Source organism: Grus americana, chromosome 2 (assembly GCF_028858705.1).
Source record: "Grus americana isolate bGruAme1 chromosome 2, bGruAme1.mat, whole genome shotgun sequence".
NCBI lineage: Eukaryota > Metazoa > Chordata > Aves > Gruiformes > Gruidae > Grus > Grus americana.
In genome coordinates this window covers 4,295,920-4,321,957 of record NC_072853.1, presented here as the reverse complement: position 1 = coordinate 4,321,957, position 26,038 = coordinate 4,295,920, and the positions used below count along the sequence as shown (strand labels likewise).

Genomic DNA, 26,038 nt, shown 5'->3' with positions numbered 1-26,038 from the left:
TGTTTTCCTAGGATATTTTTTTTTGTATTTGTATTGCTTAATTGGTACAGTGTAATCTAAAACATTTACACACTTTTGTGGACAGAATTTTCCGGCATCCTTAGCCTCACATACCTTTTAAATATGGGTCTTAAATCATCCTAGTGACTTTATGCTGGGGTGAATTTCAACCTGGATGCCTGAGATGGATTCTTTTTCTGTCCTTGGAAGCATCAGCATTTAAGTGGCTGAGTGGATGGACTGATAGTGGGAATTAGGACAGCAAGCCCTGATTTCACAACATGCCAGGAAGAAAAATCAAGTAAAAGAGTAGTATAGCATCATAGTCTGGTTCTGCTTTTCATCTTGGCTGCTCTTCACAGAGAGAAAGCAGAACAGCAGAGTTTGCTGGAAAGCATGTTCATTTTCACAGCTTTTTTGTGTGCTCATCTGCAGTTTAGGGGACTTAGTGATCCAAATGAAGGTGGAACATATTCTTAACCTCTCCCCAAGGCCAGGCAATGTGTATGAAAACATATACACCCACATGTATTTTTTTATTATAGCCGAAATAGGAGGAGGAGAGGAGACTTCACTGCTTGACTTCTCTTCCCTGAGAAGGTTCAGACTTTTTCAGAAAAAAATTAGTAGTTATAATGACAGGTGCACTGGAATGCTTTCTTTCCCACTATATTGGATCTAAAATCTTTGTAGTGGATAGCTCTGGAAACATCCCTCTCATCCTTTACTCCTAAGCACATGTCCAAGGCCCAAAAGCTTTCATAGAAAACAGAGATTTACTGCTTTCTAAGTCATCCTAGGAGTGTCGCATTACAATGTCAAACCCAAAAAGAAAACCACAGTAAAGAATTTGTTGCTAGCAAAATGTCTGTATTAAAATACAAAGAAAACTTTCCTGTTGGGAACAGTAATTTATAGACTCTCTTTTGTATTTGTACTAATAGTCCTGTAAGTTCCATTTTCCAAACAGACGACAATGTTCTTGAGGAATAAATTCCACCACTGCCATTCTGAAATGACGCTGTCAGCCTAAAAACCAAAGAGGTCAAAGATGATAGTACCGTGCACCCTAGCAATATTCCAGCATCATTACACTGGCTTACTGCAGTGTGTCCCATCAGGTGTGGGTTATATCTGGACACTGCTTGGTGATGGCAAGCTCACTGTGCTTCCTATTGTGTTTGAGAAGGCAATGATTGCATTGGAGCCCTTGGTGTTCTTGTTCATACCCAAGATGTCCACACTGGTTTGCTCAGGCTCAGTTTTCCTGAAGATATTTTTCATGGTTGACTGAAAGTTATTGGTGACAAAGCAGTAGACAATGGGGTCCATGCAGCTGTTGAGGCTACTCAGAGTCACTGTCACATGGTAGACGAGGAGGCTGACATCATGGGGCATGTCTGGGTTGATGGAGATTGCTACCTGTCGTACATGAAAAGGAGTGAAGCAGATCATGAAGATGATGAGGACGGTGATAAGGAGTTGCACAGCCCTCATTCTTCTCTCCCGACTCTGGTGCATGAGGCTGGGCTTGGACAGAGCACACATAATCCTGGTGGTGAAGAAGATGATTATGATGAGGGGGAAGAAGTACTCACAGACCATCAGGACCAGGATCTTGGAGAGGCAGCATGCAGCAAACTGTATTGCCATGGTCAGGATGGAGAAAGTCACCACAGTGGCAAAGATCCAAATGAAGACGCAGATCCCCTTGGCACAGGTGGGGTTCCTCCATTTACGTGAGGCCTCCACCTGCACGATTGCCAGATAGCGATCAACGCAGATGCACGTCAAGAAGAGGATGCTGCAGTACATGTTGACAAAGTAGCCAAAGATATGAACCAAGGAACAATTCAGGCAGTCCCCTGCACTATAGAACATGATGATCCGAACAGGCAAGGAAAAGCCCACCAAGAGATCAGTAACAATCAAGTTGATGGTGTAAATAACAGAGGTGGTTTTTGTCTTGGTACGGAAGCAGAAGACGTACAGTGCCAAGCTGTTCAGCACAACACCCACTAGGAAAATTATGGCATTGACTACCATCAGGGCAATCCACAGGCTGTAGAATTCTGTGTACAGTTCTTTGTCAGGGTGGATGAACTTGGAGAACAAGTAGATGCTGGAGTTGGGTTGCTGGGTGGAGTTGATAGAGTCAAGGGCTAGCAATTGGGTGGAGGAGGTCGGCATGGTCACTGACTTCCGAGTGATCTGGAAGAGACGAAGCAGAGGTATATTGATGATTATGTCAGCATTCCTTAGGGCTCAAAATATTGTCACTAAGAACATTTTAACAAACATATTTGTACATCTTCAGTAGTTATAGATATTGCTGTACTCTTTGAGTGTCTTATCTGTCAATATAGGGTTACCAATAATAGCTAGGGAAATACTTGGGTTTATAATTACTGTCTTCCAGCGGTTCCAGATGCATGTTTTGGAGAAGACACACAATCCCCATTTCAAATTTCTCTTCCTCTGCCCTGTGCAGAACGGGTTTTAAGGCCTGAGCAAGAACAGAGAAGTGAACTATGCTGAGGGGAGCAAAGGAGAAGGGAAAGTCAGGGAGACCTACACATTTCTGAGCCAGCCACATGGCAAACAGCTCAGAGAAACAGTCAGGATTGCTCAGTCCAAGCAGGGTGCATTGATGTTCATGGAGGGCACAGGCCATTTTCCACTGTGACAGGGAGGGTCAGGCCAATATGCAGCTGCTACCAAGTCTTGTTTCCTGAACATGGCGCTTATTCTTTTGAGTCCTTCCTCCATTGCAGCAGCTTCTTCCTGATGGGAGGTTCTTCCTGCCCTACCATGGGAGCAGGATAGTGCTGGTGGCCAGAAGACATTTGCCCAACCTATTGGCACAACCGTAGCCCCAGCGTCTGATTCCTAAAATATCACATCCCTTCCCCAGGTGATCCCATTAGATGCAGCAGCATTTTCAGGAACTGTAAGACTTTTGCTAAAATCAAAGGTTGGCTCAATTTTCCAGGAAAGCACAAGCAGGTTGTGTGGCATCTTCTAGAGATCTGCACTCACAGCAACAGCAGCCGGGAGATTTCAAACCAAGGGCGTCAGCCGCTACTCCTGCCAGGGTTTGACAGTTTAATTTGCAAATCATTCCTGACTTACACACTATTTTAAACTGATTTGTATATTAAAAAAGATTAAAAAAAGCCCAATATATACAGAGACTTGGCTGGATTCAATAAAAATAAATGGTTGAAAAATATCTGGAATATGTCAAAGCAGCTGAGTGGACTTTGAGGTCGAAAAAATTGTCTTGAATCAGCAGAGAATGATGCTGAAAGACTTGAGTTATGAGGGTTTTAAATCCCTACTACCAAAGAGCCAAGTGTGGAAGGGCTAGGAGACAAGGAGCAGCAAACACATCTTCCAGTGCTTACAGGAACTGCTGTGTGTCTCAATGAGGAAGGATTGAATTGCTAAGGGGGTCTGGATGTCCAGCTCCCCCAAGCATGTCCAATCCTCTGGCAGCTGGCTTTCTGCCTGCACTAATTCTTTTTGCTGCTTATGGGGATTGGAAGGATGGACCAAAGGTGTCACATTGCCTGTGAGATGCTCCAAGCTGTTGGTGGCCATATAGAACACAGAGGAAGAAGCTACGTAGGTCAGAAGCCTTCCATTGAGAAGTGGGTCCTCAGGAAAGTTCCTGCTGGCCAAAAGCAAATATTTTGCAGGGACAGTCCTGAAAGTGCCAAAGGCTTTTCCTGCTCAGCCACCAAAAGCTTGCTTGTTGGGCTAATGAACTACAAATCCCTGCTAGCCATAACTCCTAAGCTCTTGAACACCTCCATACCTCTTGACAAAAGCAGAAGGCTTCCAGCTCTCTGGGATAAATTGCTGGGGAACTGAGATTTAGGAGAGGAGATTCCCAAGTCTCTGTGCATTTGCTGGACACAGCACTACCGATGTGTCTCAGCAGTGCTGAGCAGAGGGGAAGGATGACCTCTTTCAGCCTGCTGGCAATGCTCCTCCTAAGGCAATCCAGGGGGCTGTTGGCTTGCTTTCTCACAAGGGTGCATTGCTGGCTCATGTGCAACTTGGCATCCACCCGGATCCCCAAGTCCTCTGCAAAGATACTTTCCAGCTGGTTGGCCTCAGGTGGTACTGGTGCATTCCTCCCATCCTGGTAAAGCCCCTGCTGAACCCTCTTCTGTCTTTCAATATTCCCCTGAACAGCATGGTCCCGAACTGGACACCTCACCAGTGATGAACTGATGGAGGTAATAACTCCCCTCCATCTGCTGACCACAAACCTCCTAATGCAGCACAGTATGTACTTTGCCTTTTCTGCAGTGCACACTGCTTGCTGGTTCTTTTTCAGCCTAAGATCCACTGCGATACACATATCCTTTTCAGTAGAACAGTTCTCAGCCTGTTCTAGTGAATGGGATCATGGGATATGACCAGGTAGGCTTCTGTGGAGGACTGAGTGACCAAAGTGTGGGTGCTTTCCTGCCCCTTTTCATTTTGGAGAGGGCTGGGAATGAAGTATGGTTGGTAAATGGTCAATGTTCAAGATCAAGAGTCTTCATGGGATGCTACACCCTACTCGTAGTTATTCTGTATGGTTCATTCAAGCCAGGTGAGCATGAAGCAGAACATTTGTTGAGCAAAAGCAGAGATTAGGACTGAGAATTTAGAAGACCAGGTATGAAGTTCCCTCTGGAAATTCTTGGAGAAGGGTCTTTGCCATCATGATGGAGCTGTTGGCCTGGAGTCTGCTGATTGGTCTACTTTCTTCTTGCCTCTCATCAAGTCTATGGAAGTGGTGTAAAAGAAAAAGCTGGGCTTTAATATCCTTGAACTTGGAAGGATATTTATAATCAAATGGCAATTTGTTCTGTTTAGGTAGCCACTCAAGCCCAAGTAGTTGAGTTGTCCATTGGAATGGCTGGTGCTCAACCATAAAGCACTCCTTAGATCAAACTCAGTGCCAGATTATGCTGCAGGACTGAAATCCCAAAGCCTGGGGTCAGACCACCTGTAATGCCCCAAAGATCTGTTGGGCAAAGAGGAGCAATGCTAACTTCTGTCCACTTTTGCACTTAGGCCATCTCCAACAGGAACATCTCATGTTTTACGAATGACCAGATTATCTCACTGCACTGAACTCCTGTGGCAGCCAAAGTAGCACGCATGTTCACATTATTTTGTCTGGGTCTGATTGAGCCTGCAAACTCCTGGGGTAGAGCCTTGTCTCTTTACACTTTGTGCCAAGCACGGTGTCAGTGAATAACAGGAAAAACTGGACCTAAGGCTGGCTGAAGGTAGTTTAGTTGCAAAGTCTGGCACCTGGGAAAGATGCATGAGGAAGATGCAGAACACTGGCCTATTTTCTAATGACTTTCTAATAGTCTCTGTCTGATGTTTTCTGTTTGTTTGGTTTGCTCTTTAACTACAAAAAACAAACTGAAATGAGCAGATGCCTGGATCTGCTCCTAGATTTCTCTTTGCAGATGCTGTCAAGAGGAGCACTGTGGAAGCCACTGCACCAGGGCAAACCAAGAAATAAAGACTTTGTTGCCCCTCAAGTGCAGCATGTGAGCTTGTATATCTGTGTTTATACAGGTAGCTGAGCAACGGGAGAAGACAAAATCACCCATTCCATCCCTTAGCATGCCCTAGAGTGTTCTGAGTTGTGTATGCATTTGTCTTCTTATTGTAATACTAAAGCACCAGCTCTTTGCTCTGATTTTACATCTTGTTAGTAGCTTGCCTCCACTGGGAGATTTTTCTTCAGTCTCAGATCCTTTATCAGCAACACCTGATATTAATCTTACATTTTTCTTTTCCTGCCTCAGTGAAATCAGTAATTCAAAATGCATTCAAATGTTCCTCACCCTCACAATGCCATTGCGATATGTAGGGCACTTTACAGACTAATAGAAAAAGATCCAAAATGAATACTGTCCATACGCAGAATTTAAAATCATCAGCATATACAGTGTGGTGGCTTACGTAGTCACCTCTTCCACTGAGCCCCATGTGCACTGAAATAAACTCCAGATAGATAGAATAAACAGCTAAAAAACAAGTAGCATTGTGTTTGCCAAATTGAATATGCAAGGGAGGAGCTGAATTACACTTTGTGCCTTTTCCCAGTCCATCGCTGCCCTGTCTGATCTCAAAATCCAAGCAACTACATGAAAGAAGTCCCAACAAATTTAATTAATTATGAAGATTTCCTCACTGACAGCCTGTGGAAAAGCTGTCTCTTGGGCTGCAGTGGGAAAAGTCTTCCTCTAATCACATTGTTACTGATGGATGTTTGGGTGAATGGCCTTTTCCTTTCTTTGTGGGACTGTCCTCAACTCATGGCTCACAAGCAGAAGGGATGGAGAGCTGGACTGGCAAAGCAACAGCATTCCTCTGAGTGCTTTTAGTGAGATGGAGCTGGACCAAACCCCTGGTTAACAGCTACTAAGTATTTTTCCATCGTGGGTCTCCAAGCACTTGACAAAGGTATGTTGCCCCATTTTGCAGCAGACTGAACAAGACACGGAATGGCAACGTGACCTCGCATCTAAGAAAAAACAAACATTTCCAAAGATTTCCAATTCTTCCCCCTCTCCTCAGTCAAAAAATAATGCCAACTAGGTCTCTCTCTGCCATCAGAAATATTCATGCAGGTATTAAAGTGAGTCAGTTCAGCTACCCATCACCATGGAGTGGTGGCATATAGCAGCCAGTGGGGTCATGGCTAAATACATGACAAGCTTTGCAGCCTCTGAAATCCTTTATTTTGCTATTTTTCATACTATTTATTGCTCGCAGCTTTGGCATGAGCTTATGCAGAGCTACAAGAACCACAATCACCTTTGCTTTCATAGCCCTTGTGCTAACACCCTTCCTAAAATCAAAGAGTTTGGAGCTCAGCCTTCTTCATATCTAATTTAGCTCTCAGCCCCCTAGATTTCCATGCAATCCCTGTTCCTCAGAGCTGCCAGTCTGCAAAGCCCAAGATGGGTAAACATGCATCCTTCTGAGCGCGGTCTGACCGCGCCAGTTGGCCTATGCTGTTATATTATACCTCTCAGGCTGGATTTTGTCTGTGAGACTGTGGGTAGCATTTCCTTAAAAGTACAGCAGGCATCTGGGTAGAAATGGGATAAGGGGAGGGACGGAGACTGGAAGTTGACCTGGTTTCCCTCGTTCTGATAAAGGTCCCTGCTCAGCAATGGGAGAGGAGGACTTGCTCTGAAATACTTTCTCATTGTTGCATGACACAACCAATTCCATCGTTCTTGGGCCAAATAGGAAACAGATGGTTGCTGTGCTGAAACCAGGTCCTGCAGCCTTTTCCCTTGCTTGCTCACAGCTTGGCATCACACTTGTTCATTTAGCATGGGCAGCTCAGTGCTACGTCTACCCCAGAAGGATATCCTTGACCATCCTGTATTTCGTTCCACCCAGCTTTTTGCTTGATGTCAACCTTACGCCTCACCCTCCACTTGCTGAAGTTAACAGGGTTCACTTCCTTGACCCAAGGGACTTTTGGATCTGGCTCATCAATTCAAGTAATGGGATACAAAAAGAAAAGGCAGGTCAGGCAACTGAGTTTTGTCCTGAATGCTCTCCAAAAGGGTTATTTATTGGTGTGTGCAGATAGGATCTCTGCATGTGGATCCAGAGACAGAGAACAAGAGAGCCATGCACTGGGATGGGAAAGATGAAAAGTGGTATTTAGTATAAACAGTTTCAGCTTTTCTCATCTCCCTGTCCTGAATCAGAACATCTGATATGGCAACCTGGCTCCTCTATCATCCCCCCTGTCCCCCTCACCGTCCTGCCTGCTTGTGTTACTCTGCTGCTTGGGATGGCAGCCGCATGTGTTTAGTTTTGCAGCCTTTCCGTGTTTAAAGTTCCTTGGGTGATTTATCATCGTATTTATAAATGAAGGGTTAAACTCACTCTCTTTCAGTTTAAATTGTATGATTCTCCTTCTGGCAAGCTCTCGCTCAACTCTGGCTCAAACTGGCCAAATATGGTGTTTTTGTGCATGTCGCGGACCTTGCCCTATATGTGGTAGAGATTGTTCTGTGTGCCTCATGCTTAGCCTGGGGAGGGTGGGTTTGCTGACGGTGGGAACCGAGGGAGAAAGGGAGAGAAAGGGAATGCATCCAGCTGCTGAAAGGAAAAAGCTGGTGCCCATCTAGCTCTCAGGTTGTGAGAAGAGAGCTCATGTCTGGGAGAGAAAGATCCCACCCTGAAGCAGAAATGGGGCTCTTCCCAGGGTGGGCAAGATCCCATATTTGCGGGCATCAGATCTCTGCTCTCACTTGATTCCTGGGCACTGATGTCTCCTAGAAGCCTCCAGGTCTCAGGGTGGCTGGACAGAGTGTGTGAAACACCCAGCTGCTGGGGAACTGCAATTAGAAATAGTCAAACCCAGTGCAGAGTTGGATTATTCCTTCCCCTCCAATGCCGTGGAAATAAAAGGTGCTTTGGAGACACAAAACACATAGTTCTGTGTCAGATTAAATGACACCTGCTCTCTTACTGTTTCATGACTTGCAGTGGCTCGCAGGGCTGGATGAATGCTTTGCCCTGGTTGAGATGTTTATTATAACTTTTTCCCATGTGGACACTTGGCTGCCTTAATGAGCACTCGCGTTCCAGCTCTTCCCTTGGCTCTGACACTTGTTTGACTTTCTCCTCTCTTTGCAGCCTAATTTCCTGAAAATTGAGGTGACCTTCCCTTTCTGCCAAATTTTGGTTGAAATTAGCCAACAGATTGAAAAACATTAGGAGGATGGAGGAAATCGGAGCTGACAAACACACAAGTAGGCATTGAGGGTGATCCTTGTTACCTCTCATATGAACCTGCAAACAGTTTGCTAGCACCCTCCACCACACATCCTTTCATTTAGGCCTTATTCCCTGCAAATTCAGAATTGCTTCGGCATTGAAATACTGCAAACAGGGCTCATAACTTCTTTTCAAAGAAAGACCACTGCCTGCTTCTCATTGTTTTCCTGAAGTGAAATAATTTCAGATTTACACCAAATCGCATCTTCCTCATGGCAGAACCAGCCTGACTGGGGACAGATGATAGCTGATTGCCTGGTGTCTGCACTGGTCAGCCATGGCATGCTTGCCTGTATGTTATGAGGAACGTGATGGTCAGCAACTCCTACTTTGTCCAGTGGTTTGAACGGTCACGTGCTGAATTATAGCCTTTGTCTGGAAGGAGAAAAGTGTGAACTTACTTTGCACAACAGCAAGAGGGATTAACTGCTGCTACTGACTTTTACATCTCTAAAGTTGCCTACGAAAATCAGATTTCCCATCTGACCAAAGGAAAAGCTTGGATGTCCGGTCCCAGGCATATCCAGGGGTTGTCCTTCAAGTCATGTAAGCAATCACAGACTAAGGATATGCGGAGGCTAATGAATGCAATGTTGGTTGTTGGGCTAGTGTTGCTGATGTGCTATTGAGCCATTTGCCTCCTGCCTGATATGCCCAGTTAGCCTACATGTTCTTCATCTCCCAGGCCCTGCTGTGGATGGGCAATGGGTATTGCCATGAGTTGGAACTAGATGATCTTTAAGGTCCCTTCCAACCCAAACCATTCTGTGATTCTATGAGTTGTGATCTGAGCTCCACCCACCATGTTGTGTTCAATGCTGCGTGTGCACATGGGTGGACCTCATTCTCCCCAGCAAACCTAAAGCCCAAATCAGGTCCTCTGAGAGTGAAGGATTCAGATGCCGGGTTTGGTTTGGGACAAGCAATAGCCTGTGGGTGCCCAAGCAATGATTTAGCCCAACAGGTCATCCTAGGCCATGAGGGATCACCGCCAGTTAGAAGGGGGAGAGCACAACTCTCCAAACTGCATTCCTCTTCTTCACGGAGCAAAGTGACCCAGATGGGAGGGAGGCCACTCCGCTTGGTCCAGACACCCACTGTCTGCATCTAGGCTTGCACCTGCTGCTTAAAACCAGGTGATGGATCACCAGTCCTGGACACTGCAGAGACAATCTATTTAAAATTTGGAAAGATCTGCATGGTCCTCTCCCAGCCCTGTCCTGAGCATGCATGGAAAATATGGAATGAAGCTCCCAAAGATACACAGAGCACAAAATTAACGTGCCAGCAGATTTCTTATGAACTTTTACCTCCTCTATGCCCATTGGCAGCAGTAATGCCTCAGCCTTTGAAAGAAGGAGCCCAGATGCACATGTATAAGCAAACAAAGAAGTGGAATTGTATACATGTTGCCTCTCTAGACCTGTAAATGTGCAACCAGCAGTGGTGGGCACCCAGTGGTCCTTCAGCAGATCTCTAATGAGGCTTGCTAGTACTGGTCACTTTAAAGTGCTAATAAAAGATTTATGGCTCCACTTGCTTGTTTATACCACACTGTGTAGAAAAGTCCCTCCTGAAACATTTGGACATACACAATGCCTTATTGATACAGTTGCAGTTTTCATATCCCTTTTTTCTGCATTACCAGGTCATGGCCTTGGAGTGACATAAATATTAAGTGTCTTGGTGAATGTTCTATAAATCATGCTGTTAGCATTTAAAGGACCAATATCTCATAGCCTGTCAGGGCTAGTACCAAGTGCCATCTGTCACGAGGGAGCATGGAGTGACACCTCTGCAGTAGATGCTGTGTATTTCTAGCTCTGATACTTTAAGAGAAATCAGAGCATGACTTCCTGCATGTATCCCTCTCTGTCCTTTGTGGACCAGTATAATGTGAGGGGAAAGCACATTTTTTTTGGGGAAAATTTTTCTCCAAGAGGGTTTAAGTTTTTTTTTTTTTAAAAGCTAACTCTGGAAAGAAACGTGGATTTGGAGTTTTATAGGTCCAACCAGTACAGATGGATTTATGCATGTCTTCTTGGGAAGTTGTAACAGTACTAGAGAAATGCATTTGATTTTATTGGGATTACAGTAATCCATCTAGCATTTCAAGGGTGCCTGAGACAACAGTGCTAGAAATATCAGCTTGGAATAAAAGCTGTCCTGTCTATGTACAAAGAGAATCCTGCAGTGAGAATTACCATATCGGTATATACAGGAACTTTATAGGCAAGTGCAAAAAACATTGCGGAAGATTAAACTGAGCAACATCTGGCCTGTGCATTGCTGCTTGCTTTTGAAAAGGAAATTTTTAATTGCAAATTTAGTAATCTTTGAGCGCTTTTCCCTCTTTCTGCCTTTAGCTGCCTGCTTGCCCTGTCCCTTGGCGAGAAGCCTGAGAAGGACAAAGCGGGAAGAGCAGCAACAGAGGTTTGCTGTTGGGGAATACCCGGTGCCCTGCATCACCCAGGGATGCAGGACAGAAGAGATGATACTCACCCCCCAGGGAGCACGGGGAACAGAAGTGACACAAATGCAGGTAGGGATGAAGGGGCAACGCAGAGGGGAGAGGGGTCAGGTGCACCATGAGCAGCAGACCAGACCACCATGGATGCAGCTCTGCAGCTCAGTCCTCACTTCAAGTTGTGCTGCTTTCTTGGCTGCAGGGAGAAACTGAGGCACAGAGCCATGCTGGGGCTTGGCCCAGGGAGTGGAGTGAGATGGGAGACCTGGCCAGGGAGCAGACATTTTCTGAAGCAGCCCAGGATGGATAACCAAATCTTAACCGTTTGGGAGACCGGTATCTGTGGTTTCCTTTGTTAACCATTCTGCTCCCAGTGCTTTCAGGGATTTGCAAGTTTTGGATTTTCCAGGTTAACCTGGAAAAACTTTGAGCTTTTAGTGGTGTGTTGCTATGATAGCAGGGGATATTTCTGAAGGACCCTGGTTAATGACCTTGGAAAGGATCTGTTTCTCCTTAGATTGACCCAGCAAATGGATTCAGAAAAAGAAAACAGCATCTTTCCTAGAGCTGAGCTCCCACCCTGCTGCACGGCCAAACAGGTAAAACATCCCCAGTCGCAGCTGACCCCATGCCAGGCAGTGCACCGTCTCCTCTCCCAGCTTCCAAAACCTGCCTGAATGCATTTCCCCAGAATTTCATTATGATACAAACAAGACATCATCCCACTCCTCACAAGAGCTAGCTCAGTACTTTTCAATGAGGGAAAGCCAGTACCTTCACGCACTTTTCATCACCCCTCATCTCCTCAGGAAAGAACCAAATACCACAGCACTGCTCCAAAACGCAAAGGCAGAGGAGCTCACAGCAGAGGAAGCCTCTCACAGCCCCTCACAGCTGCTGGTGCAGCCGGGCTCTCCAGGTTGGGCACCTCCTGATGAACTTCCATACACACTGCAAGGGCAGAGCCAGAGGCTTCCCGAGCTGCTCATGATGTGTTCGGTGCAGGACCCTCTCCACCACCATCCCTGTCAGGGTTCCCCGCTGCAATAGCCATGCTTTCATTCCGGACTTGGGGTCCAGTCTCCAGTGATTCTGTCCTGGCCCCCCTGCTGTCACCTCTCCAATCCCATGCCCCCTCTTTCTCTCTGACCAATATCCCAAAGCATGCACTGCAATCGTCCCTACAGCATATTCCTCCAAGATGGACTGACTTACCTCTGGCCCGATCTCCCTTCTATGTTAGAGGAGCTGCCGGTAAGAAAATTTCCTTGTGGACCTGAATGCTGTCTCCCCAGGAAAGAGACATCTGTTCCTACAAGCAGAACAACTGGAGTGACTACAGAATATGAAGAAATGCCTAATCTCTCTCTCGCGCTCTCTCTCTCTCTCCCTCTCTCTTCTAAATATAGCCTTGCAACTAATGGGAAAAAATACACACTACCAAAAAAAAAAAAATTTCCACTTGTCTTTAGCGTTCAGAATTTCTCCCCAAACATCTGGCTCCTTGCCCTAAATGTCTCTGAAATTTGTGAAGTGCTGGAAATGCTAAAGAGGGCTCCAGCCGTCCTCACGGTGCTAATGCCTGAACATCTCTAGTAAACTAATACTGATGTTCCTGCCCCCCTCTTGTCCCCTCCCCGGGTCAATTTTCCTGCGTCTCTGTGGGAACAAAATCTCCTTGCTGAGAACTCGCCAGCTCAAGGCCACTGCAATGCCACTGGGCCACCACCGTGTGACACAAGAGGAAAATACATCTCTTTTCATCTTCCTGATATGAACTTGGATTAGACAGAAGCATTCCTGGCAGTTGCAGGAAGGTGCTGGACCAAATGCCACAAAGCCTGTGACATGCTTTGAACCATTCCAACTGTCCAGACCCTGAGAAGAAACCTGGCACAGGGAGACAAAGGGTGACCCTGCACACTTTGGTGATGCTCTGGCTGCAGTCATTTGGGAGAGGGCTTAATAAGACCTGTCCAAGGACTGGGCTGAAGTGGCGGAATGGAGATGAGTTGAGGGTGGAAACAGGGAGTCTGAGGTTCCACTGAGGAGCCCCCCAACACGTTCCTCCATCCTCACACAGCCCTTCCCTACTGGTGGTATATTCATTGTATCAGGTCCATCTCAGAGCGAGGATTTAAATGTCTCTTCACCCTTGGGTGCATGAGAAGAGCTTGAGATTGGGCAAAGCGTAACAAACTATCCAATTGTTGAGATAGGTTCAAAGCACACGGCCAGATCAGCTTTCAAGATGTCTCTGTTGACCTCTGTGCTGTAAGGACCCAAATGTCCCAAATCCCCCAAAGTCCCACCTCATGATGGGATACTTCCTGCTCTAAATTGGGTACAAAAAAAGCCCTCTTTTGTGGGGCTTGCACAGATGTTCTTTCCAGGAGGGTTTATAGTAGCTTTAGATGGAAGGCAGAAAAAAATAAAGTGAGAAGTTGCATCAAATTTAGTTGTTTAGAAGAACAGGGAGGATGGGTGCTGGATTTTAGTGTCAGCCCTGGACTGGTCTTTTCCCTCACCCTTTAGATAAAGACAATGCTGGTGCCAATGCAATAAACATGCAGGATATGGCCCGTCACAACACAACAGGATCAACTGAGAGGCATTGAATTCCAGGTCAAGAGGCCAAATCCATAAATAGAGGAGAGGTAAACTCCACAAATGCGTGTCTCACTGGAGCACAAACAGTAGCTATGGTTATTAGAGAAGGTTGACCTCATTTTCTGGAATTAGTTTTTCACCCTTGGATCTTTCCCAGAAAGACTGAGCTGATCTTTTTTGTCTGGTTATTTTATTGATTTTCTATTTTGAATTTCCACACGAGGGGCAGATTCTTCCCCCAATTTCAGGAACATCCTCCTTGACTTTATGTGCCCCCTGATGCAGGCATCCAGCATTTCACAACTGACCTCCAGTTCTGGCACGTGCCTGGGCTCTCATCTGCTTTTCACTTCCTTATGACCAGGAAAGCAAGTGTGATTGGAAGGCCTCCATGAGTCTGGGTAATAAACTTGCCTTCACTTCCTTCCATCTTGGGAGTTGAACAGGGGGAAGAACAAAAGAGAAGAAACCAAACTATAGTCCAACGTTGGGCAGGGTGGATGAACTTGAACCCTATTGTTCTTATAGCCTACGGTGGCAAATGCTTACGTTTCCCCCAGCCCGTCAACAAAACTTTTGTACTTAGACAATAGCTCTTTGGAGTTACAAATGCAAGACTGAAAGAAAGAGGAGACTTTCCTCCAGGATGAGACATTGGTACCTACTCTCTGTTCACCTGCTCAGGGACTGCCTGGCCCTTCCTATGTGAGGACCGTCTTGGTTTTGTGCTTCTGCATGATGCATGCGAGCTTTGTTCCCATCCTTGTGCACAGAATAATGAGTGCCCTGCACTCCCCCACTATCCCAGCCTCTCCCTCCTTGCTGGATTTAGAGCTAGACTCGGAGTGGCAACAGCTGCAAAGTTTCAAGTTGTGCCTGAGATAGTGCAGAGCATGCCATATTGGGAAGCAGATGCTGCTGTTAAGGTGGAGAAGGCACATCCGGGCTCAGGGCCATGCTTTGTCCCAGACGCGGTTCCCACACTTGACTTCAGGAGGAGTTGCAACCGTAGCCGAAGAATGAAGAGCTGCTATCATATCTTGATTTTCAGTCATTTATCACTCTCCCAGAGGGAGGGGGAAAGCAATAAAAAAAAATGAAGCTTTAGGAAGTGGAAAATTTTCAAGCTTGTTCGCTGAGTATGCAATAGTATTAAATATCGCATTGAATGTCTTGAGATTGTAGGTGGAAGAAGGTATTGACTTAGCTGAAATTAGGAAAAGTAATAATAGTTATGGCAGAGAAGGATGTTACTGACCCATAATAACTCCTAGCAATGCCTTAACCACTCCACATAAAATAGGAGTGGGACAGGGCTCTGTTTTCAAGTCTTCTGTGGCACAGAGCAGCAAAGCAGGAGGCCAGACGGCTCTGAAGGATGTGGGCAGAAAGCTCATACCACGCACCACCCTGGGGAGATGTCTTCTCCGTTTTTGTCAGGAGAAGGGTATACTTTTCCAGTCCTTTTCAAAAAGGGGAGTTGAGTGTCCCTTCATCCTCTGCTGTGCGGGAAGAGATTGAGATTAGGCACAGCGTAACAAACGATTCAACTGCTGAGATGGGCTTAAGGCACATGGCCAGATCAGCTTTCATGATATCTCTGTTGACCAGCTCTGTAAGGACTCAAACCAGAATCCAGTATCTTAACATGTCTGGGTTTTTTTAGGATATTGAATGTAGGCTCTGTTATACTGAACAGATCCTCACAAATTAATTATCTTCTTCAATGGTGAAGGAGATCTTCTACTCAGTAAGGTCTTGGACCCAGACCCGACAGAATCAGAGCTCAGAAAATTGAGGAGCCTTTACCGTGACTGCATGGAGGAAATCAAAGAGTGGGATCCTCATTGCACAGAGGACAGTGAAGGGTAGAACCTTCACCGAGCTGTCTGGAAACCTCTTTTTATCAGCAGCTTCAGAGAAAGTGAACTCACATGCCCATAGAACACCCCTGTTGAACATTCTCCCATTTTCCCTCCAAAACACAGGTTCCTGAAACATTTTTCCACTGTCTTGCTCCTGCAGCAGGAAGCAGGAGAACCAGGAGGAGAAATGGGAGCAAGTAATACCCACAGTCACAACACACACACACAAGCATGAGCCTGTCCTCAGAAGACTGCTCGCAGGGGAGGTTGCCCAGCTGATGTAGCTGCAGGCTTGAAGGAGAGGCGACATTAGATGGGCTCTGCTCCTTGCCACATGCGTAAACCCTTTGCCGTGGCAGAGAAAGTTAATGGCATGGAGGAAAGTCTACATCCATTTTATCCTCCCCAACTACTCTTCCTGCTAGAAAAATCTTCTGCAAAAGAGCTCAGACTTTAATAAATGCTGGAAAACATTCGTGTGTGTCCCTGTGACATGTATTCCCCACAAGCCCTAAATTCTTGATTCTCTACGGTCTCTAGGGCTATTGTGGGATGCTGTGAGTCAGACGCAGAATTGACCCAGAGAATTGTGTTGGTTCTCACAGATGGACCAAGGGTGGAGAAGTTGCTGTGCTGGACCCCCTTCCAGAAGTCACCTTTTACAGAGGATAACTGCCAGGAAAGCACCACATGGCATTTGGTTTAGGGGGAAATCTGTGGACAGTGAGACTCTCCCCAACTATGTAGGAATTTTCCTCCTTGCAAGGGGCCTTGTGCTTCAATCCTATCACACTTCCTTATTGTTAATGAGTGGGACGTACGTTGCCTTCCCCTGGAAGGAAAGCCTTGGACAGCAGTGTGGGAACTTTGTCAAAGGATGAGAAACAAAACACTGGCTTCTGTCCCAGCCCTGCCACAGATTGTAACGGAGCAGAGCAGGGATCTGGCAGGTGCTGCCTGATGGATAAAAGCACCTGCCCTAAATTTTACAGCTCCCTGCCAGTAGTGAGGAGAGGGGGGAGAAGCTGATATTAGGTGGGAACAACTTGTAGCTATTTTGATTTTGTAGAGCTGAGAAGGACCAGGAAAAACTCCTACATCCAGGTTTGGTCCTGCTTGTGCTGTGGGTGGCAATCTCCTTGCCAGTGATGCACAAGGGTGGGATGCCTTGTGGACAGCCATGGGAAGGAGCTCAAGGGCTGGATTTGACCCTGCAGGACTCCATTTTCCTAAGCTGAGTCAAAACTGGCCCTTGCAGGGATGCCAGAACTCAGGCGGGTGCAGCAACCCTGTGGCAGAGGGAGAGGCTTGGGTGGCTGCAGCAGGGTCTGCAGGGAAAAGGGAGTTCACAGGGGATCAGGGCTGAAGGTTGTACCTTGTCCCTCACTCAGTCCTACTCCATCACCAGTGCAGGAAATGGCTTCAGCTTCTGGGCTATTGAGAGGTCATTCTCTTGGTGATCCAGACATGCCATGCTGGAACGTCTGGGAGATCAGAGACTCCTTTGGGATCTGAACCCTGAAACATTCATGATATCCATGAGTAAGGTGGTAGCTGGAGGGGCTGCAGGGCAAGATCAGAGCCCTAGATGGAGCCTGTGTCCCTGTCCTGCAATGCTGGGGCAGAAACACCAGAGGCAAAGAAACATGAGCTGCTTCTGCCTAGAGAAGGAAGGCTTGGACCACTGCCCCTAGTCATCTTCAACACTCCCAGGGCTGATTGCCGGACTCTCAGCATGGACAGCAGAGGCTGTGGTGAGCTGTAAAACATGGTCCAGCTGCCTCTGTAATGGCATCTCAGCAGGGCCCAGAGGCAGCTGCACCTACCCGACATAAGCTCAGCAGAGAGCAGTCACAGGTGCTTCCCAGTGCCTGCTGGATGTCACTCACTGTCCTCAGAGGACTGCAAAGGCCAGAGGCCACCATTTGCATGTAGCCCTGCCTCTGAACAGGCTCCGCATCTGCGTGTTTGTGCAAGGAGGGAGATCAGACAGTCGCCATATGGGGGCCTCTGCTGATGGGATCCAGCCGCGATTTGTCCGTTTGATGAGGAACAGGGCAAGACAAGTGGTTCCCAAAGGACGGTCATGGGTCCTGTTGGGAGAGTCAGGCATGGGGGAGAAAGTGTGCAAGCGACAGTTTCCTGTCTGTCTGCTGCATATTTGGGAATTGACTCTTCTGGCCATTGCCTCCCCCTCCTTTTCTCTCCTCAGGCCATGGCATTTTTGCTGATGGACCTGCTGAGCTGAAAGGAAAATGAAGATGGCACAAAGACCAAGCTGCTCCTCTCGGTGACCCTGAGGTCTCTCCTGGGTGACTGGTTTGGAGTACATTGGTGCTGCCTGTCTCCAGTTCTGGCATGACAAGGGATGTGAAGTTAGATGTGCCCCATCCTGGTGTAAACGCACCCTGTGGGGGTGAGACAGGATACCTCTCTCCATCCCAGACTGCCCAGTTCACCACTGCTCTCGCAACAGTGAGGTTTCTGACAAGGATCCTCAGTCAAGACACCAACAAAATGAGCTACAGAAACCCTTTGGCCGCCCAATAAGGCATGTCGTATCTCCCCTGCCCCTTGCAATCCAACCGATGTTGGGATCCCTTGTAGGGTCCCGCTCTGCTCTTTATCTCCCCCCAACCCAGCTCTGGCCAGCAGCCACCTCTTGTTCTTCTTTTGCTATTTTTTCAACGTTTCAGGAGCTAATTGCCAAGAACACAACGTCCAGTGTCATAACCTCACTGCGGAGCTCTCCCCATTCCCAGCGAAGTATTTCCTGCCAGATTTGTTTGTCACTGGGCACATAGGGACACTGGTGCTTAGAGGGGAAAACTACGCAGGCAGCCAGGGCTTTGGCATCACTTGGGCACATGTGCCCTGGGGAGGTCAGAGCTGAGCAGAGCAGCTCTTGCCCAGCTCTGGCTCGAGGGCTGCAAAGCAGGAATCATCAGGATGCTTGGTGTGGCTGCACTGGGATGTGGCTCGAGGGCGGTCGAGAGAGCCCCCAGGCAGCTCTCAGCACTCTGCTCTTGCATTTGAGGTGGGAAGCACAGCGCGGCAGGGCTGAGCCAGAAAACCTTGAACGCGAGGTGCACTGTGCCTTGCAAGGGCATTCACAAACACATGGCAAGGAAGTGGCGGGGACCTTAGGGGAGCAGTCTGGTACCTCCACCTGCTCTGATCAGCAGCAAGCACAAACCTGGTAAGTGGCAGCGGGGTGCTTCCAGGGCCGTCTGTTCAATTGCCGGGGTTCTTTGCTGTACGAGCAACTTAGCCTGCGAGGAAGGACGCCTGCAACTCAGAAAATCTGGTCTTTGGACCCACACTCCTCAAATGGCTTTAAAGACATCCCCTCCCTGCTCTCTGCAAACATGCTAATCCTCCTCTCTCATCCCCTTTGTTCGCCTGGTTTGTAAATACCGTGGAACGGGTCAGGACAAGGCTGTCTTTTGTTAGACATGCACAGAGCTCAGCGATGCTCTGATCTGAAACAGGGCAGCATAAATCTGATGGATTATCATAGGAAATGCCACAGTGATGAAAAACGCTATAGGAACAAGAAGAAAATAAAGGGCCCCATTTGGAAAAAAACCCCACTCAACAACAATGAAAAAACCCCATCTGCTGCTGCCTGGTTACAAGTGATTCCTAAAATTGCAGCCTCTGGAAGAGGCTAGTAAATTTGTTGATTTTTTTTTTTCCTGTTATTTTGGAGGGGGTGTTTTCCTTTGTGTTTTCGGCTGTTTGGAATTACAGCTCCTGTCCCTGCAGGCAGTCCCTGCTCTCGTGGCGAGCTCTGTGCAAGGGGCCTCAATGGGGACAAAGAGCCACTTCCTGGGGAGGTGCCTCAGTTTCCCAGTCATTGAAAGAACCCCTCTAAGCCCAAGGTGCAGACAAGTCTTGTGAAGTTTTCAGGAAGGGAAGGAGGGAATCGTCCGTGTGATTTAAAGGGGGTTCTTACTGAAAATCACAATGCCAGAATAATCAATTTTCTCTTGAAGACAAATGGGTAGGCAGTAGAATCCAGCAGGCACTGTTTGTGGTGGGGGTGGGTTTTGCTGTAGGATCATGGACCCTTTTGTCTCTCACATGGGGCAGAGGGAACCTGCTGTGGACCTGAGTCAGGTGGAAACACGATTCAGAAATCCTGGGGGATATTTTCTCTGCCTGGGATGAGGTCATGGACATGAACAGATTGTCACTGCTGGTTATCAAGGAGACCTTGAGCTCATAGAGGTGTGAGCAATGGATGGCATGATGGAGGGAAGACCGAGGCACTATTCCAGTTTGTGTTTATGGCCTCAAAGCAGATTTTTTTATCAGGAGCAAAAGCTCAACCTGCTGCTGCTGAATCATTCGTTTCTGTAACTTCATCTTGCTACTGATAGCTTCAGTCTTTTTTACGTTAGGTATTTGACATACCCTTTGCATCGTCTGGTGGGATTTTTTTCTACAAAAGCACTATTAGTTGTAATAAATAGTGTTAAATGGGCTAGTGAAAGAGGCATGTGTCTCTGCCTTGGAAAAAGTGCAAACCAAAGCAGTGGGAATGACCTGACGTCCAGCAAACATGACCCACCAGGACAGAGCAACAGAACTGGGCTTGTTTAGTCTAGAGAAGAGATGACTGAAGGCAGACCTGATAACAGGTCCAGAAATGTCTGCAGCAGCTTCTCTGGGAATGGTACAAGACGGGTTTATCTCGCAGGGCTTAGTTCATTCATACAAGTCTGTACTAAATGACCAGCCCAGTTTGTGGTCATCCCAGTGTAGAGACCTCCTTTGATTAAGAGCAATCCTATTGCTTGTGTCTTCTAGGGCAGGGATGTGTGATCAGCATCCCTGCCCTCTGTAATACAGTTAGAGCCACAGCAGCAGCCCGGGCAGCCGGAGGATCCCCCCATGGTGCTGGGGCTGCCGGTTAATCCCGTGGCTGTAACACAGCCTAAGAGGTACCTTCTTTTGGGCAAATTCTGCTGGCTTCTTTAAAGCAAAAATCCAGCCTGCTGTGGTTGCTAAACTGGGCCCTGCTTCTTTGGGTGTCTTTCCATTTTCCAAGAAAAATAAACCGCAGGCTCTGTATTTTTAGATATGCCATCTGATCACAGCTAGTCATATATCAGTCCCAATACTGTGAGTCAAGATGCTGAGCTCCACTGCTGAACTCCCTTGGGCAAGAACTAGTGGTTTGAGCCATCCTGAGTGTAATAATAAATCAGCACGTTTAAAATAATCATGCACTTTCCTAGGTAAGCTGCTCATGAGGAATCATACGGTTGGGATTTATTACTGTTAGTGTCTTAGTAGCTCTGATTCTCTGGGTGAACTTAATACTGTCATGAGTGGGAGATCAACAGCCCTGGTATGAGACAGACCTAATCTAGGCAGGGGCCGGAGGCAGCATGACTTCCCTTCCTTTCCCTCTCCTGCCAGTGACTCTGATTCCTGATGTCTGCCCCTTGCTATTTCAGTCCTGGGTATCCTTCAAGCGGCTGCCGGTCGGACTGAACTTTATGGTGGCTTCATGCAACAGTGGGATGTGACAGCTGGCTCTGTGCTGCTGACCTGAATATATGTGGCTGAGACAGGGGTGGGAAATGCCTATGCACTACTCCCAACACTGCCAAAGCCTTTTGAGGGTGGTGGCAGAAGGGGTAGCTTGGGGACAGCATGTTTCCCTAGGCTGTACCTTCTGCAGCCCTGCCCTGTGCAACCCTGTCCTGTGCAACCCTGCTTCATGCAACCCTGCTCCGTGCAACCCTGTCCTGTGCAACCCTGCTTCATGCAACCCTGCTTTGTGCAACCCTGCTCCGTGCAACCCTCATCCATGCAACCCTGCTCCGTGCAACCCTGCCCTGTGCAACCCTGCTTCATGCAACCCTCCTCTGTGCAACCCTGTTCCATGCAACCCTGCTCCACAACTCAGTCCTGGACCCCTTTGGAAAGTATCTGCTCAACTGGCTTTGCACAACAGTGCACAAATGTGGAGTTACTGGTGTATCATAAATCTCTGTCCCTCGCTGGCTTTCTCCAGTCTTCACGAGTCTGTGTCTCGAAAACCGGTGCAGCCTGGAGACAATTTTCTGTGTGTTTGATCAAAGCAGCAGGAAGCCTTGAGGCTGGCATATGAAAAATGGGCTGCCTTGTTCCTGAAAGTTTATTTGCTGAGCTACTTCATCACTCTAATGACAATCAATTTATCCGCATAATTGGTAGCTGGAGACAGCATAACATGGCTTAGCAGCCTGGATTTTTCTCAGAGATGTATTGCTTGGCATATTCAACCAGGGAAAAAAGGGGCCAGCCTGGCTGCTGGGGGACTGTGACTCTGTGAGTGCCGAGCAGGTGAAACCCAGCGTGACAACCTCACTTTCTCTCTCCATCCTGCCAGAAGAGGACCCAGGGAGACGATGAAATTACACCTGGCTAAGTGTCCTGCTAATAACCCTGCTAATGCATTGGCCTCCCCGCTGAGATTGCTGCTGACAAGTCAGGCCGTGCTGGTTGTAGGGGAAGGCATGCTCCACGTGTTCAGTTTGCACTGCCCATCGGTGGGCTCCTGCAGAACAGGCAGACCAGCAAGACGGTGCTCATACACCCCACGGAGCGAGGGTCTGGTTGCACAGTACTGGCTCTGTGTGGTAGAAGTCTGTGCCCACCACTCCGCCATGTAAGCTGTTCACCAGCAATATCTCCTGTCCTCTGCACCTGAATGCTAGAAATGCCTTTTTCATGTCATACAAGAAGTTGGTCGCCCTACTGAGCTTGCGTCGGTGTCCTCTCCTGCTGTGCCCAGGTACCCACTTTACTATGTCCTTCTGGGTACTCACTTTTCTATGTACTTCTGGGTTCATTGCTCTGAGAGGACCCTGGTGGGTTACAAATGCCTGCCGTGGACTCTGTGTGGGTCCATGTGCTGAGAACTCAGTGCCATTTCACCTTGCTAATGCCTACCTGTGGTGAACGAGCTACTCTTTGCAGCAAACAGAATTTTGGATAACCTCCACAGCGTCCCCAGCCTCATCCATGAGGCCAAAGCCTACTGTGATAGCTTCACTATGGGGCAGCTCCCCAAAGAGAGCCAAATCCATCTCTCCAGGTGTCCCATAGAGAGGACTGACAACCTCACCACATGCAAGGATGGGGAGCTGTCTACTGGACTACCACACCAGGAGCCATACCCCATGTTTGTTAGCCTTAGGGGGCATTTCCCACAGCCCCGTATTTTTGACAGGTATTTGTAGAGAAGGTGGCTGGAGCCATGAAGAGGAGGGGACTTTTGACAGTAAATCTTTTTGCACTGGTGTGGAAGAAGTCATCCTTTCTGCTGTGTGATAATGGCTGTAGTGGTGCTTTTCAGGCTGTGATAGATGAGATGCACATCTTTTATGGATTATGCATAAGAGGTAATAAAGAATTGAGTTCCTCTGTGTCTATACACTAATGGTGTATTGATCCCAGTAAATATCACGCTGAGATTGAACAGCAGCATCTCTGGTTAGTGTCATCCTGACAGGTGACATCATTTCTTTGGGTGCCACAGCCAGCTCAGCCTAGTCCCATCTGACCCACACAGCTTTACTGATCCACTGTGCTTTGGCTGTGGGCTTCACTTTTCTATTCCCCTGGTTCACCCTTCACCTCAGCACAACTACTTCTGTCTCTGGACTTTCTCATGCTTAGCTGGACTCTGCCGTGCCTCTCTGGGACTTACGGGATGGGAAGTGTTTCTCTGCTAAACCGTGAATAGGATTTGCTCAGCTATCCTTGATCAGTCGTTCTGAGCGGGAGCAAAATCTACAGCTAAAAGCTACAAATTAAAATGCAAGTATGAAAAGTGGAGGAGAGGTAAAAGAGAGAGCAAGAAGAGATGGCAGGATCCTTGCAATATTTACAGATGGGCTTGCTAAGAAGCAGGAGACGTTTCTCAGAAGGGGCTGTAGACTTTACCTTAGATGTCACAGGAGGTTTGCTAATATGCACATTTAGGTAATGTATTGTCTCACCTAAACCTAGCAACTGGGCATTTATAGAAACCTGCTACAACAGTCCACGGTGCAAAGGAAAGTCCAAACAATGCGCGCTTTGTGTGTTTGTCAGAGCGTTACTCCCATGGGGGATTTTTGGCTCTGGCTTTAAAAAGGGCTCAGGAATTTGGATGTCTCTGTTTTTAGATGTCAGAACTCACATCTCCTTAAAGGGTGAGGTTTCCCCAAATGTGCTGAGCACCTGCCTGCTAAACATCCCTGTTTACGTGCATCCAGCCTGTTAAAATGCAGACAGCCAAAATCCCACAGCCCTTCTGACAAGCTGGAGTGTAGGATTTGGTCTTCCCCCCTGAAAGGGGATGTAGGGGCAGGACAGTCTGCGCCCCTGCGGGAACCACGTCATCCCCAGGGCATGATGCACGTAAGGGGGAGCAGAGCTGCGGCGGTGTTGTACGTGCGTGTGGTGGGATTTATTGCTCTGTTCAGCAGCCTCCCCCGTTCTGCTTGCTCTGCCTCAGGGAGAACGTGCTGTGAGAGAAGTTTCATGTACAATTCCTTCCTTGGCCTTTGCCTCCTTCTTCAAAACGGGGGAAGGAAGACTTGTAGGGTGGTTTTGACACCTTTACGTTCTGAGAGGAGGGAACAAACGGCTCCCTGTCTGTGTTTTATCTCAACACCCTGGGGAGATGGGGAAGGCAGCTTGAGCAGAGTGAAGCAAAATGTGCTGAAATCGATTGATTAATAAAGTAGCTGCTCAATTGCGTTGCTAAGTTGTCATGTGTCCTTGTAAGAAAGGAGGGGGGAAGAAGGGGATTTTCTTTCTAATTGTGGATGGGCAGAGATTTCTGTGCACGCAGGAGATTATACAAAAGTATCTTAGTAAAGAGGTGTCCACCAAAGGCAGGCTTCTGCCCTCACTTGTGCTGGTAGATGCTACAACATGGAGGTGGTGGGCATTTCTGCCTCCTTTCTTCCTCTGCTCAGGGAGGGATTTACAGAGCGAGCTGGGATGCAGCATTGCATCTAATCATGGGCAACAGAGGTGTTTGCCCCGGTGGTTTTCAATTGGGACTGTCATGTGCATGTAATAGGGATTAAATTTGTATGCGCACTCTTTTATTTCTGAATGGGGGAGTTTTAGCCTTGCTGAAGGAGCTGCCATTTCAGGAAAAGGGTTGGCTTTTTGCTGAAGAAGAGAAATCGGCCCTGGCATGTGAGAAATGTTAGAAGAAAAGGTGCCTCATGTTACCAAAACACAGCTGAAATGAAGAGCCATGTTGCCAATTCATTACACTCTGCCACTGAGTATAGTTTGTGTAAACGATGGGAGATGCTCTCTATATGATGTACTGCGGCCGGACACGACTCAGCTGGCAGCGACTTGCTGTTGGAGCTAGCGGGGCCATTCATCCCTCTCACCCACCCCAGCTCTGTCCTGGCCGCTTCCCCCATCCACACAGCACCCAAAGTAAGGACGTTGCCATACCGTTTCCCTGGGGAAAGTTTTCTGCTTCTTAACCCTGTATTATAAAGTTCATTTTGAGCCCTCTCAGACCACTTTTTCATGACCTGAGTCTAAAAGTGTTGTGTCTAGCTCTGCGTTGCTATACAGAGACACTTGCAGGATGCATTATGTATATATGTAGCTGTACGTGGCAGAGGTAATCAGTATATGGAGATATACCAGAAATACTCAAGTTTTCATGCAGAATCCCTCAGATGGCTCTGCTGACAGCCTGCTTTTTATGTATAGACATTTGTGCGTCCTCAGATGCACATCACTGACTGAGATAATGGACCAGCACAAATGCACTTTGGCATCCAGATGGATCAGTTCAGTATCTAGAAACACCCACATTTCCCTCGATGAGACATTCTCTTCCTTTTCACCAGCCCTAAACTTCCCAACACTCCTCTACCCCTGCAGCATCCTATGTAGGAAACCCTCCTCTCCCGTGTCGTTCCCACCTGTGTGGAGAAAAACCACATTCGAACCCACGTGCTTCGCTCTGGACCTGGCTTGTGAAGACTCCCATCCCTCTCCGCACGCCTCCAATCTCTCAGTCCAGCCGGGACCAGAGCACGCTGCCTTCCCCAGCTGCAGCTGGTGAAGCTCCCTCCCTCTCCCCCCCTCGCTGCCTGCCCGCCTCTCCCAGCCCAAAGCGTGCCGCAGCCGGTACTTACACAGCCTGAATGAGAAAGCTCAGCTGCTGATCCCTGAGCCCGCTCCCAGATTCCTCGACTGAGTGACCGTGCGTTCGCTCCCCAGCGCTCAG

At 47.7% G+C, this 26,038-nt stretch overlaps 1 protein-coding gene across 2 annotated transcripts; it reads right to left on the bottom strand.

Moving 5' to 3' along the window:
* Positions 1 to 849: 849 nt before the first annotated feature.
* GPR20 (G protein-coupled receptor 20) lies at positions 850 to 26,038 on the bottom strand. 2 transcript variants are annotated; one of them, XM_054817108.1, is made up of 3 exons: positions 25,947 to 26,034; positions 12,518 to 12,614; positions 850 to 2,211 (listed from the first exon to the last, which is right to left on the bottom strand). In XM_054817108.1, exon 3 carries the CDS (start codon positions 2,188 to 2,190, stop codon positions 1,129 to 1,131), a length of 1,062 nt encoding a protein of 353 aa, XP_054673083.1. In that variant the 5' UTR covers positions 2,191 to 2,211; positions 12,518 to 12,614; positions 25,947 to 26,034; the 3' UTR covers positions 850 to 1,128. The 2 variants fall into 2 exon arrangements, with proteins under 2 accessions (XP_054673083.1, XP_054673084.1); XM_054817109.1 differs by lacking the exon at positions 12,518 to 12,614 and having other exon boundaries at positions 25,947 to 26,038.

What these genes read in the sequence shown, in the direction of transcription:
- GPR20 (XM_054817109.1), bottom strand. Translation starts at nt 2,190, where the DNA reads ATGCCGACCTCCTCCACCCAATTGCTAGCCCTTGACTCTATCAACTCC.